General features: G+C 57.4%; 1 protein-coding gene across 2 annotated transcripts in view; it reads left to right on the forward strand.

Moving 5' to 3' along the window:
• Positions 1 to 87: 87 nt before the first annotated feature.
• Positions 88 to 12,996, forward strand: part of LOC122377563 (msx2-interacting protein-like) — a 119,378-nt gene continuing 106,469 nt past the window's right edge. For both annotated transcript variants that reach the window (XM_043357702.1, XM_043357704.1), the window contains exon 1: positions 88 to 283. In XM_043357702.1, the coding sequence (XP_043213637.1) occupies positions 201 to 283 (83 nt within the window). In that variant the 5' untranslated portion in view covers positions 88 to 200. The remainder of the gene's footprint in view (positions 284 to 12,996) is intronic.

Raw genomic sequence — 12,996 nt, forward strand, 5'->3', positions numbered from 1 at the left:
GCCGGGCGCTCCAAAAGATTTTGCTAGCAGGTGGACGCCAACTATTTTGTCGGGGTTCTGGTGTGTGACGTCATTAGAACGCAACAGTGCGAGGTGAGCGAATGTGCTGCAGGTCGCGGAGCGTGTCGCCATGTGGTGTTTGTGAATTTTTGTGATTGTGGCGAAAAGCGATGGTATACTCATGAGGGCGTTAGGACAAAATGGTCAGAGAGACTAGACATCTCTGGGTTGGAAATTTGCCTGACAGTGTTACCGAGGATCGGATAAAGGAGCACTTCAAAAGGTGAGTTTTGGACCCGCCATATCTCGCTCCCCATTGCTGTTGTGTCCCACGGTCTACCGATTGCTGTATGTTTTTCGACTTATTAGTCCGGAATACAAACGTTTCTATCTGTCCATCTATCCATATATCTATCAAGTATCGTTTATATAACGGGAAGGCTGCGTCTCAGTCCACAACGCAAAGGGCGCGCCATTCTAACAGCTGCTATGAGCTATCATGTTATTCTTTCTCAGGATCGATTTTACTCTGAAAAGAATCATTTGCCTTAAATTCAATGCTGAGGATCCATGATTTTTGGTCCTCAACGTTCATACACCATACTGGATCGCCTATTTCATGTCGTTGTGCCGTACCAGTGCCTCAGTCTGTCGTCTGTCGAATGCAAATGTGTCCGCTTCAACCCAACTGAGCCTGTATGGTTTGTTTGACTTCCTTCCAGCCGAATCCTGCGAACATTGTTTATTCGTGCACGTGGTTTCAGGATGTGGGGTCACGTGGAATGTGGCGCCATTCTTTCCATTAGCATATTCGCTGGCAGTGCAGAATTCGGTGGCTACTACTCTAGCTACATTTTAACTGTAATTGTGAGTATCTCGCTACAATGATGAAGCTTTTAGAAAAACACCATTGCACTTGGACAGAATCGCTATTCTATAGTGATCCATCACAGTCGTTACGGAGCATGGTACCAAGGGCATGGTACACAATGTCCATATTTTATCGAAGGGTGCTGGAGATCGAGCTCAAACAAAGTTTGTGTTGGAAGCTAAGAGCGACTCGAGATTTCGGTAGCCCACGCTACCCTGAAATGACCTCAGATTGACCTCGGATGGCTCTCTGCCCTCTGCATCTGCCCTCGAAGCGTGTGGGGTACCGGACAGTCACAAAGATCTCGCTAAGTTATTGATTTCTAATTCGTCGAGTTAAAGCCCCAAATACCCCCTCCCCCTCTTGGGCTTGGATCCGCCAGTGTAGACTGGTGTCTGATGATATCTGATGAATAATCACAATGAAAATTGGTGTATTCATGAACCGATTGCACAATATGAAAAAGTAGATGAATTGAAGTCGGTACACTGGGCGTGGTGAGCGCGTCTTGTGCTGGTTGTGCATTGAATCGGTTCGTCAGCTGCTATTCACAGGAAAATGGCATTAGAAAATATCTGGATCGAGCGATGAAATATCTGAATCGAGCGTTGATGGATCAAGTAAGAAGAGTTGTCAACCAAAGTGATAGAACTTGAAAGGCGTTACTTTATCCGTCTTTTTCCATTGAAATCCAAACTGTATCGGCGAGTTACTCGTCACGGAATTCGCCACGGCGCTGCTGTGTTACCGGTCTGACGTCACGGCTCGTTACTGAGACAAATTACCGGCCGCTCCGACTCAGGAGTCGTATTTATTCCCGGCACCGGGTTCCAGGCATCGCTGCATCAATTAAAATCGTCGGCGGGGGCGACGAGCGGCGTTCCTGATTGCGCTCCGAAATGCTGGGAAAATTGTGTTACGGTAACCGGTGGCGCTGTGTCCCAGCCAGGGGTGGATTTTTTTGTTTTTTATTGGGGTTGCACAGCCCTGAAAGGGCGCCCAAAGCGGTTCCGAGGGGCGCAATAGTCCGGAAGTGGGCGCCACCAGGTACGGTCGTAATCTTGGCGTTTGGGGGGGGGGGGACGAATTGGCAAAGGGGCCCCTGTAGACCCTCGCTGGGGGGCGGTGTGTTAGCTTAACCCGCGTACCGCGGAGGGGGGCGAATATCCGCCCCCCCCCCCTGAAGTTTTTCGTAAGTAGCGGAAAACTTCTGAAACCAGTATGAGACCCTTATATAAGCCCGGCGTAAGATCATTTAAGGCCAGTATTGAGATTGACCCTGATAAACCGAGTGAGACCTCGCACAGCAGTATGGGTCTTTGAACTCCAACGTGGGTCTTACGAGACCTGCCTGAGCCATCAGAGGCCAGTGCGGGCCCGGGGTCATCAAAGGCCAGTGCGGGGTCGTCAAAGGCCAGTTCGGAACCTCTGAGGTGGTGTGTGCCCTTGAGGCCAGCGTTGGTCCTTGAGAGGTCAATGTGGGACCCCTTGACTGGTATGGGCCCTAAGAGACATGTGTGGTGCCAATGCGACCCAAAATAGACACAACTAACGACATGGGGCTCTCAGAGACTAGCAGCGACCCTTAAAAACCTGCACGGGCCAAACAGATCGACAGGGGCCCTCCGAGATCGGCAGAGAATAAGAAGATAGCATGAGGCGCCTATGATGGGCAGGCCTGGCCTCTCAAAGACCTAAATGGAACTATCAGAGACCAGGGACCCTTAGCAGCAGACATGGGCCCTCAGAAACCGATGTGACCCCGATATGGTAATAGACCTTAATGCCGTCCCGCTGCGACGAGATAACGGCCCTCAAATTCCGAAATTCCGACATGGGGACCAACCAGAGACTGACAGGGAACATTGGAGGACGGTATGAAACGCCAAAAGTTCTTCCTTGGACCCCAGAGACTAAAGATGGGACTCTCAGAGTCTGGTGCGGGGCCCTCTGAGGCCTGTTTTGGGCCACTAGGGTCCGGTTCGGTCCATCAGATGCCGGTTATGGCCCTCAAAAGCCGATTTGGGACTCTGAGTGGCCACTGGCCAGTACTGGCCCTCCAAAACCAGTTGGTCATCAGAGGCCAGCCCAATATGATCCCTTACAGGCCAGTGTGGAGCTCTCGGAGGTCAATGTGGGCCCTCAGAGCCCAATGCGAGGCACCCAAAGTTCAATCTTGAGCCCCCAGCGACCGGAGTGGGTTCATCAGATGCTAGTGTGGTCCCTCAGAGGAGCCCGATTCGGGGCCCTCAGAGGTCGGTGTAGGGCCCTCAAAGGCCAATATTGGCCCTCAAAGGCCTGTATGGGGCCCCCAGGCCCGACGTGGGCCCTCAGGGACCAGACTAACCTGGCACCCCAGAGACCATAATAGGGCCATCAGTGGCGGTGTAGAGACCCCATAGACCGACTGGGGCCCTCAGAGTCCAGTGAGGGGCCTGTTATAAGCGACAGTAGTGCTCCCGCTTGCATTGTGTCTCGAACAAGACTGGTCCACATTCCAACCGCGCCTGCTGACCCCAGCCGTCGGTCCATGCGCCGGCGGGCAAGTCATCGCAGAGGCGGCTCCAGGGAGACAATCGAGGAGCACACTACCACAGGGCCCCTAAAGACCGTCATGGGTCCTCAGAGGCCGGCATAGGGCCCTCAGAGGCACCCAAGGGACAAGGGCCAGCCTTGGGTGTCAGTGACAGAAATGGGGTTATCAGCAGCCGGTGTGAGACATTTAGAGGCCGGTTTGGGGCCCTCAGAGGCCAGTTTGGGACCCTTAGAAGCCAGTTTAGGGCCCTCTGGGCTCTGAGACCAGTACAGGGCCTTCAAAGGTCAGTTTGGAATCATCAGAGGCCGACGTGGGTCCTCAGAGGTCAGTGTGATTTCTACAGGCCAACGTGGAGCCCTCAGAGGTCAGTATGGGGCCCTAAAAGACCGAACAGAGCGTCCTCAAAAGCCAGGATGGGCCCTCAGAGGCCAATGTTGGTCCTAAGAGACCGGCATCGGGCCTTCAGAAGCCAGTACCGGCCCTCAGAAGTGCCCAAGGGTTAGTCTTTGTCCGCCAGACAGAAATTGGGCCATCCGAAGCCACGGTGTTGGGCCCTAGGAGGCCAGTTTGGGCCGTCAGAGACCAGTTTGGACCCTCAAAAGACCAGCGTGGGTCCGTACCGGCAGTGTGAGGCCCTCAGAGACCAGTACAGAGCCTTTAAAGGGCAGTTTGGAACCATCAGAGGCCGACGTGGGCCCTCACATGCCGGTGTGGTATCTTACAGGCCAGCGTGGAGCCCTCAGAGGTCAGTGTGGGACCAGCATGGGTCGGTGTTGGACCCCAGAGGTCAGCATAGGGCCCTCAGAGGCCGATGTGGACCCTTAGAGACCGGCATCGGGCCTTCAGAAGTCAGTACGGGCCCTCGGGGACACCCAAAGGCCAGTCTTGGGCCCCCAGAAAAAGAAATGAGACCATTAGAGGCGTGGACCCCCAGAGACCAGTTTGAGAGCCCTCGAGACCAGTACAGGGCCCTCAAAGGCCAGTTTGAGGCCCTCAGAGGTCGATGCGGGCTCTAAGTGACCGGCACCCAAAGGTCAGTCCTGAACCCCAGAGACAAATGAGACCATCAAGAGATCAGTGTGGGGCCCTCAAAGGCCGGTTGGGGGACTCCTGATGCCGCTTTAGGGCCCTCAAGGGCCAGTGGAGGGCCCTGAGAGGTCGATGTGGGCCCTCATCGGTCGATGTGGGCCCTCATCGGTCAATTTGGCCCTTGAAGGCCACTGAAGCGCCCTCAGAAGTTAGGATACTCAAAGACCGGTATGGGGGCTGTTACATAATACTGGCGTTGGTTTCTTGAGCCTCGTAACAATCGGGTAAGAGTCAGGGCCCCTACGCCCATCGGGGCCCATCGGTTGTTTAAGGGGCAAATTATATGATGGCCCCTGATTTGTCTTTGGGGGGCCATGGCCCTGATGCCCCCCCTGCGACCTCCACTGGGCACCACCCCCACCCCCCACTGAGCGGTGAGCGGCGCACCAGGAATCGAAATCCACGATTTTTTTAACTGGTCATTTTGCATGTCCGACAGCTCTATACACGGCCTTGTGACAGCTCAAGCTCTTGAGAGGAGGGTAGTACCTACATTAGAGGGGGCGGCGATGGCATTCGCTCTTGAGGCGGCAGCGCCTACACTTAGAGGGGACGGCACCTACATTTTATGGGCAGCACCCTAACTTGAGGGGCGGCACCCACGCATGGGGGGCGGCATCTATCTACATGTGAGGGAAAGGCACCTTCATTTCAAGGGGTGGCACCTACATTTAGGGGTCTGGGTGTAGCACCTACATTTGAGGGGGCTGCACTACAACTAGGCCTTAGCGGGCGGCAACTACACCCTAGGGGGTGCCATCTACATTCGAAGGGACGGCACCTACATTTTATGGGATGACTGATGACACCTATGCATAAGTGGCCGGGGCCAACATTTGAGGGGGCGGCGCGGCACCTTCATTCGAGGGGGCGGCACCTGCATTCGAGGAGGGCCGGCACCTACATTCGAGGGGGCGGCACTAACATTTGAGGGGGCGGCACCTGCATTCGAGGAGGGCCGGCACCTACATTCGAGGGGCGGCACTAACATTTGAGGGGGCGGCACCTACATTCGAGGAGGGCCGGCATCTACATTCGAGGGGGCGGCACTAACATTTGAGGGGGCGGCACTAACATTTGAGGGGGCGGCACCTACATTCGAGGAGGGCCGGCACTAACATTTGAGGGGGCGGCACCTACATTCGAGGAGGGCCGGCATCTACATTCGAGGGGGCGGCACTAACATTTGAGGGGGCGGCACCTACATTCGAGGGGCGGCATTTAGGTACATTTGGGGGGGCGGCACCAACATTCGAGGAGGGCCGGCACCTACATTCGAGGGGGCGGCACTAACATTTGAGGGGGCGGCACCTGCATTCGAGGAGGGCCGGCACCTGCATTCGAGGAGGGCCGGCACCTACATTCGAGGGGCGGCACTAACATTTGAGGGGGCGGCACCTACATTCGAGGAGGGCCGGCATCTACATTCGAGGGGGCGGCACTAACATTTGAGGGGGCGGCACTAACATTTGAGGGGGCGGCACCTACATTCGAGGAGGGCCGGCACTAACATTTGAGGGGGCGGCACCTACATTCGAGGAGGGCCGGCATCTACATTCGAGGGGGCGGCACTAACATTTGAGGGGGCGGCACCTACATTCGAGGGGCGGCATTTAGGTACATTTGGGGGGCGGCACCAACATTCGAGGAGGGCCGGCATCTACATTCGAGGGGGCGGCACTAACATTTGAGCACCTGCATTCGAGGAGGGCCGACACCTACATTCGAGGGGGCGGCACTAACATTTGAGGGGGCGGCACCTACATTCGAGGAGGGCCGGCATCTACATTCGAGGGGGCGGCACTTACATTCGAGGGGGCGGCACCTACATTCGAGGGGCGGCATTTAGGTACATTTGAGGGGCGGCACCAACATTCGAGGGGGTGGCGCCTACATTCGAGGGGATGGCGCCTACATTTAATGGGCGGTGCCTACATTCGAGGGGGCGGCACCTACATTCGAGGGGGCGGCACTTACATTTGAGGGGCGGCACCTACATTCGAAGGGGCGGCACCTACATTCGAGGGGCGGCACTTATATTCGAGGGAGCGGCACCTATATTGGAGGTCTGAGGAGGCGGCAACTACACTAGATAGTTGAGGGGTGATTATTGCCCACATGATGGGTAGGGCTCTTTTGAAAGATGGTGCCAAGTCAACGGGTGGCATAGAGTTTTGGGATGGCTCAGGGTTATGGGAGCGGCACCATTCGAGTCGCCCGCCGATTCATTTCAGTTGTAAAGTTGGGGTTGCACAAACCGATGTTGGGGTTGCACAATTCAAAGTTGGGGTTGCACGTGCAACCCCAACTTAAAATAAAAATCCACCCCTGGTCCCAGCTCTGCGGTCAGCACGCTCCGTTCGGCATGGCAACACGCGGCGCCATGGCGCAGAGAAACCGCTCGGTGTCGTACCGCCTTCTGAGCACTACTGAAAGGCCCAAAACACTTCCGTAGTGCCATAGGCTGCTGACGAGGCTAGTGGCTACTCAAGTCATTGAACTAGGATCGATATCGACGGGCGCACAGGTTTTCGCAGGATCGGGCTCACATGTGTTCCTCATGTCAGAGGGCGTTCGTGGGTAATTAATGCTACAACAAAGTACACAAACATTTTTGTTTAGTTTCATTTTTAGTTGCTGTGCAGTTTCACCATCGCCACAATGTAATTAAAGGCATAGTACTGCCAATGTGACTGGCACGGCAGGCGGTTTGTCAATAGTACCCACTACGAGTGGTGGCAGCGCCGCTTTGGCAATGCGTAGAAGCGAGCTATAAGCGGACCATCCGATGAACGGTTTCACCGCGATCGATCTGTCGCCATGGGAATATCGGTTTCTGGTCTCCGGCGTCCCCTTCACGACACATCTGGCGCCTCTGCGACCAACCTGACGCCTGCTGGCTGCCGTCTCTGAGTGGTGTCCGTCCAGCCTTGTCCATTCCGTCCCCAGTCCAGTCCCCGGCGGGCTGTGCCGCTCCCCGGCTCTATCAGCCACCAGGCCCCCGGGCGAAGTCTGGTAGGGGTCTGCTGCTGGATGGCACTGCACCGGCGTCTGATGAGGTTCTGCACTGGCGTCTGATGAGATCCTGTACCGTCCTGCACTGTTCCATAGCCCAGGCCGGTCCCCTCCTTTCTATACCGCTGGTAGGTGACCGTCCGTCTGTCTATCCATCCATCCATCCGTCTATCCGTCTATGCGTCTATACGTCCATCCGTCCGTCCGTCCGTCCGTCCGTCCGTCCGTCCGTCCGTCCGTACGTCCGTCCGTCCGTCCGTGCGTTGGTCACAGAACAGGATGTGACGGCTCGGCTGCGGACGTGCTGTTTTTCTGCCCGATTAGCTCTCTGCTGGGGGCGAAGTATGGTGACGTGACCTCGCCTTAGCACGCCGTGTGAAATCCCGCGCAACTGGGCGGACGGATTCGGCAGTGTCGTTGATTTCGCCGTGCCTAAGCAAGCCCGTGCCTGATGTGGTTCGCGGTGGTTTCGTAAGGCTTAGTCGCGATGATTTGATATTTGGAGGTGGCACCTTGGGAACCGCCATATGCTTCTACTCAGACACAGCGCCACAACTCCTGCTGTGTTAGTGAATGTCGCCATCTGGGAGGGTGTCCAAAGCTGACAAACGCTGTTACCACGCCAGCCCGCTTTGTCATTCGACAAGGCTGCTTAGCTGCGCAGAGTTCTCCGAAACTGGACATTACCAGATGCACAGCACTGCCGTCCGGAGCTGCTGCTGTGTTCAGCGGAGCAGCCGGCCTAGGGTGCAGCCGTGGTCGGAACGAGAGGGTACGCCGGGCGTCGGCGATTCCATCAGCACCATCAGCTGGCGTCAGCGTGCGCTGCGGGCGCGGTCACGTCGTCGACATTTGGGTACGGCACATAAATAATATTCGTGTGTGGAGAATACCTGGCGGCCGTGGTAATAGCGCCGGGCCGGGGCCGCGGGCCGCCTCGCTCGCGGGGCCTGGCGCGGCCGGCGCTGGGCGTTCACCGGCGCCGCGGACGGTCGATGGTGACTCACCGACGGCGGCCATGATGGTTTGCCGCGCGCATGCGCACTGGCCGCTCCGCCATGACTGGCCGCGGGGCTGGGGAGGGGAGGGGAGCGCTGCTGCTGCGTAGGTCGGAGCGGGGCAGGGGGGGGGGGGGGCGCTGATGGATGACGGCAGTCGCATGGAAAGCGGCGGTTTTGGAAAACGATGGCTATTGCTGGACGCGGACTTTCATAGGGAGCGGATTATGATTCATGTGGGAGTGGGCGGTGGAACGCCGTCGTTTAGGGAGGACCAACGGGCGTCCGACGAAAGAATGATATTGGATGGTAGTTTGCATGGCTATTCTAAGCTGAGCGAGGTATGCAGACCGTAAATTCTAATAGCTTAGATTTGGCTGCGAATAGGATTGCATTCACCCCCGGCAGTTTATTCTCGTTTGTGATGTTGATGTTAATTGTCGATGCTTGTTCCTAGCCTGGCTTCGATAGCGTAACCTGTATCCCCCTTTATGTCCAAATGTTGCAAACATTTTCTCGTTCCACTGCGGGTTTCAGTTAAGCTCCGAGGAACTTCAGAGGAGGGGGAAATCTACGGACGAATGGCCCAGAGTCAAATGCCACATCATTACCACCATAAAATTCTCGGCGAGCCTGTGGATATTGAAAAGAAATGATATATGATGCCAAAGGCGGTGAACCAGAATTTCTGCTGGCTGAAAAATTGGTGCTTTATTTTCATCATCGAGCTGTACTGTCAAATTGATGTCCAGAAACCTTGCAAGCGCAAAAATAGCGAGGAAAAGAACGGGGAGTGGCAGGAAACGTTCTCGGCTTTGGTTCGGCCGGTCTGACTTTCCTGGTGCACGGGCCCGAACTACACCTTTGGCCTGTCCGATAGCCTCTGGTCGATCGGCGAAGTGTGTGTGTATTTTCACTGTCTGTGTTTGTCGGCCTTGTGTGTGCGGGCGGGGGAGAGTCGAAGGTCCCTTGGTTCTGTACGCACGCACCCCATCCCCCCCCCCCCCCCCCCAGCCCGCCGGGGAGCGTGTTTATACCGGAGCGCCGGTGAATTGGCCGCCGGCCAAGTCTGGGGCCGGTTTTGTGGGCAGGGAGGGGGGGGGAGGGGTGATACCATCGGCCGCCGGGGCCGGTCGCCGGGCGTCCGCCGGCACCCGACTCGGGCCGAGCCCGTCCCACCAGACCCGCCGGCCCACGCGCGGCCCAGGGGACCGACGGCCAATCAATGGGACCCGGTACTGACCGGCGCCGCGGTACGGGGGATGGGTTATAGACGTCAGCGTACCGCGCAGCGCGCTGGCCAACTATGGTTGCACAACTTTTGGTAATCCCCAGAAGGCCAGCCAGGTTCGAGTTCGGTCAGCCGTGCTGCGACTTCTTAGCTTCTAAAACCGGAATGGATTTCTGCTGCGAAGTATACCAATACCAGCTAGATTCAATATGCACTAAAACAGCTTCGCTCCGTGGCCGTTTCTCCATTGATGAAAAATTCGACGGCTGTCTACAGACTACCGGGCAAACAATGCCGTGAACAGTCTCGACAAAGCTTTTTGGCAAACGCTGAGCTACACTTCTTCCTTTCCACGCCGCCTCCCTAGAACCTCATGTGCGTTCTGTACCACAGTTTTATTGCAATTGTAACCTTAAAGACACCCGGCGTTTTCCTGGCTTTGTTACCATTCTCTTTTGAGCCAGTTTAGTTTTATTACAAGCAACACAGTTGCAGCGCTAACTTGGTCTTACCCTAAGTGGGGTTTTCCACCAGAAGTTCACCCATCCCACCCCAGCTACTCTGACTCCTACTGCTCTGCTGCTTCGTCACTCACGATGGCCTTGCGCAATTTGATATTTAACTTCTCTTGCCTTTTCATTTTTCAAATAGTTGCCTGATGCAGACTGTTTTGCCTCCGCAGTCCGCACTCGGCAGACTGTTTGCCTTTTGCTCCTCTGTCGTTATAGCCGCCACATTACGATTCTTTAGAACCTTTCAAACTATATCTCATTGTTTAAACTTCCGTTCCACACTCTTCGACGCAGAGCCCTCGGATCCGAAGACCTTACCAAATCTCCGTACGTCCCATACGGCCCTGGTATGCCCCCAGTCAATCACTTTTCGCTCCGCATCGTTCGCCCGTCCGACCTCCGCAACTGCTGGTAAACGACTGGCGTCTGGTGTGCCGCGGGGACCCTACTGCGCATGCGCGGTACGACGTGGCCGCTCGCCGTCGGCCGGTCGGCTCAAGGAGAAAGGGAGAAACGGCGCCGGCAGCGCGGCCCGACGGCCGGCCGTGGGCTGACGGGAATAGCTAATGAAAGCCGCCGGCTTTGGCGTAAATAATGGCGGCTCCAGGCGGTGGTGGTGGTGGCGTCCCGCGCCAGCCGTAATAGAGCCGTGATGACGGTGTGACGGTGTACGCTCGGTGGTGCGGGGTGAACCCGGCTCGGTAAAATCTGCGCACCCACCGCAGCGGCGGCGGGCCGCACGGGCGGCTCGGACGCGGTCTGACGGACCGCCGGGCGCGCCGCGACTCCGCGGAACGACGCGCTGCGACCGCCTCTGCGTCGGCCCGGAGCGGCGGCCTCCGGAGCTGGCCGTACCTGGCCGCCCCCGCCGCCGGGCCGCACCGCAAGTCATGCGCCGCACCCACGGCACTGTCGTCACCGACAGCGACCGGTATTTCGAGCTGGCCGTTTGGCAGTGCTGTGTGGCGCGGCGCCGCCCCCCGCTGCCCGCCGTCCGGCCCTGACGGACAGTCCGGAGCACTGCCAGCGGCGCCGCTCTGAACCGCCGCCGTCGCAGATAAATGCTCCACTGTCATCGGTGGCGGGGGCCGGCCGCGTCCGATTTAGAGCGGCACTGGCACGGCGGGGAGCGCGTGACGCGCCCGGCACCGGCACGCGCCCTGACGGACGGCCTGCCGGCACGCCGGCCGTCCCGACGATGGTGGTGCTGGCTCTATTGTTTCGCCATGAGCGGCCGGACAGGGCGATGGGCGCCCACGTCAGTTGGACAGCCGGCCACTTCCTTTGTTTTGGGCGTCTGGCACTGTGGTCGATACGTAATGTAGATAACAACAGGCAGTCAAGATGGCTCACTGTTACGTAAACTTCATAGGCTGCGTCAGTTTGTCGAGCTGACTTGGTTTTCCTGGCGTGACCGCTATGTTGATAAACTACCTGCAACTACGGGCGCCTGCACGTTCCAAACCCTCCCACCCCTACACGAGCACGTGATAAATCGGGCCCATTTCCTGTCGATGATGTACGAGCGTTACGCATGGTCGAGCCCGATGACTGGGTCTGACCTCCGCGCGCCGGCCGTCCCGGCTCGGCCTTGGATCGCCGCCGGCAGCTGCGTACTGGAACCCAACCACGGAAGGGCCGGACGACGAACACAACATCGGAATGCCGCCCCGCCACACAGATGTTATAGCCCAGACGCTTTGACTTCCGGTAGTCTGGTAAAAACGTAACCACCTTGCGACATGTGATGGCAGCCGCATATTGGCAGTCTCGCAATAACGACGCCCATGTGCGAAGCTGCATCACAAGTAATGAATGATATTCCAATGTCTAGGCTTGTAATATGCCGGTACCATACAAAATGATCCATGCTCGAGTGTCAGTGTGAACTAAAGGTGATTATTCATCACACTTCACCTGCTTACCACTGAGCCTTCTAGCCGTTGTGACTTGCGTGAGCGGCTGGAAGGCCTGCGCGTCAGCGGTTGGACTAATGACGTCACAATGACGCCAGTGACGTCAGCCCAGTGATATCACAATCAGCGCTGACGCTGGGCGGTGTGGCTGTTGTTGTTGTTGGTTTTCCCTCCATCCGCGGCAGAGCCGCGGTGTAGCTTCAGCTCTGGAGGGCCCTGAAGGCGGCCACCAGGGCCGCCACCGTGTCGCCGCGCCTGACCTCTTCCACCGTCGGCAGTATGTTGCCGACCGCCGGGATTCTGAGGCGAACCCCCATCAGTCCCGGGCAGGTCAGCAGAATGTGTCGAGGTGTGTCGGCTTGCTCGCCGCACAGCGGGCAACGAGCTGCAGGGCAGTCGAGGTTCCTGCACTGTGGGCAGTCCGCAGATGGGTTTCGTCCGATGGAATGTAGAAACTGCGCCGAGCCGCTCCAGCGCCCAGTGCGGATCTGGTGGACGTCTACTGCTGTCGTCCTGTCCATGTTGGTGAGAGGTGGTGGCCATCTTGCACCCATAAGCTCTCTGTACCACCCCGTTGCGGCTTTGCGGTCGGGGTCCGGGTATGTCGGCCTGTCCCTTGCGGCGCGGTCTCTGGCGGTGCGGACTGCCGCTCGGTAGATGGTGTCTACATCGAGCATGACGTCTTCTTGTGCCAGCGTCGCAGCCTCGTTTGCCAGGGCGTCGGCGGACTCGTTCTCTGGGATCCCGCAGTGGGATGGAACCCACTGGAGGGTGACCGTTCGGTCTCCGGCGGTGAGCTCCGGTAGCTGCTTCCATATGGCAGCGCCT

This window comes from Amphibalanus amphitrite, unplaced genomic scaffold (assembly GCF_019059575.1).
Source record: "Amphibalanus amphitrite isolate SeventyFive unplaced genomic scaffold, NRLGWU_Aamphi_draft 000047F_arrow, whole genome shotgun sequence".
Classification (NCBI taxonomy): domain Eukaryota; kingdom Metazoa; phylum Arthropoda; class Thecostraca; order Balanomorpha; family Balanidae; genus Amphibalanus; species Amphibalanus amphitrite.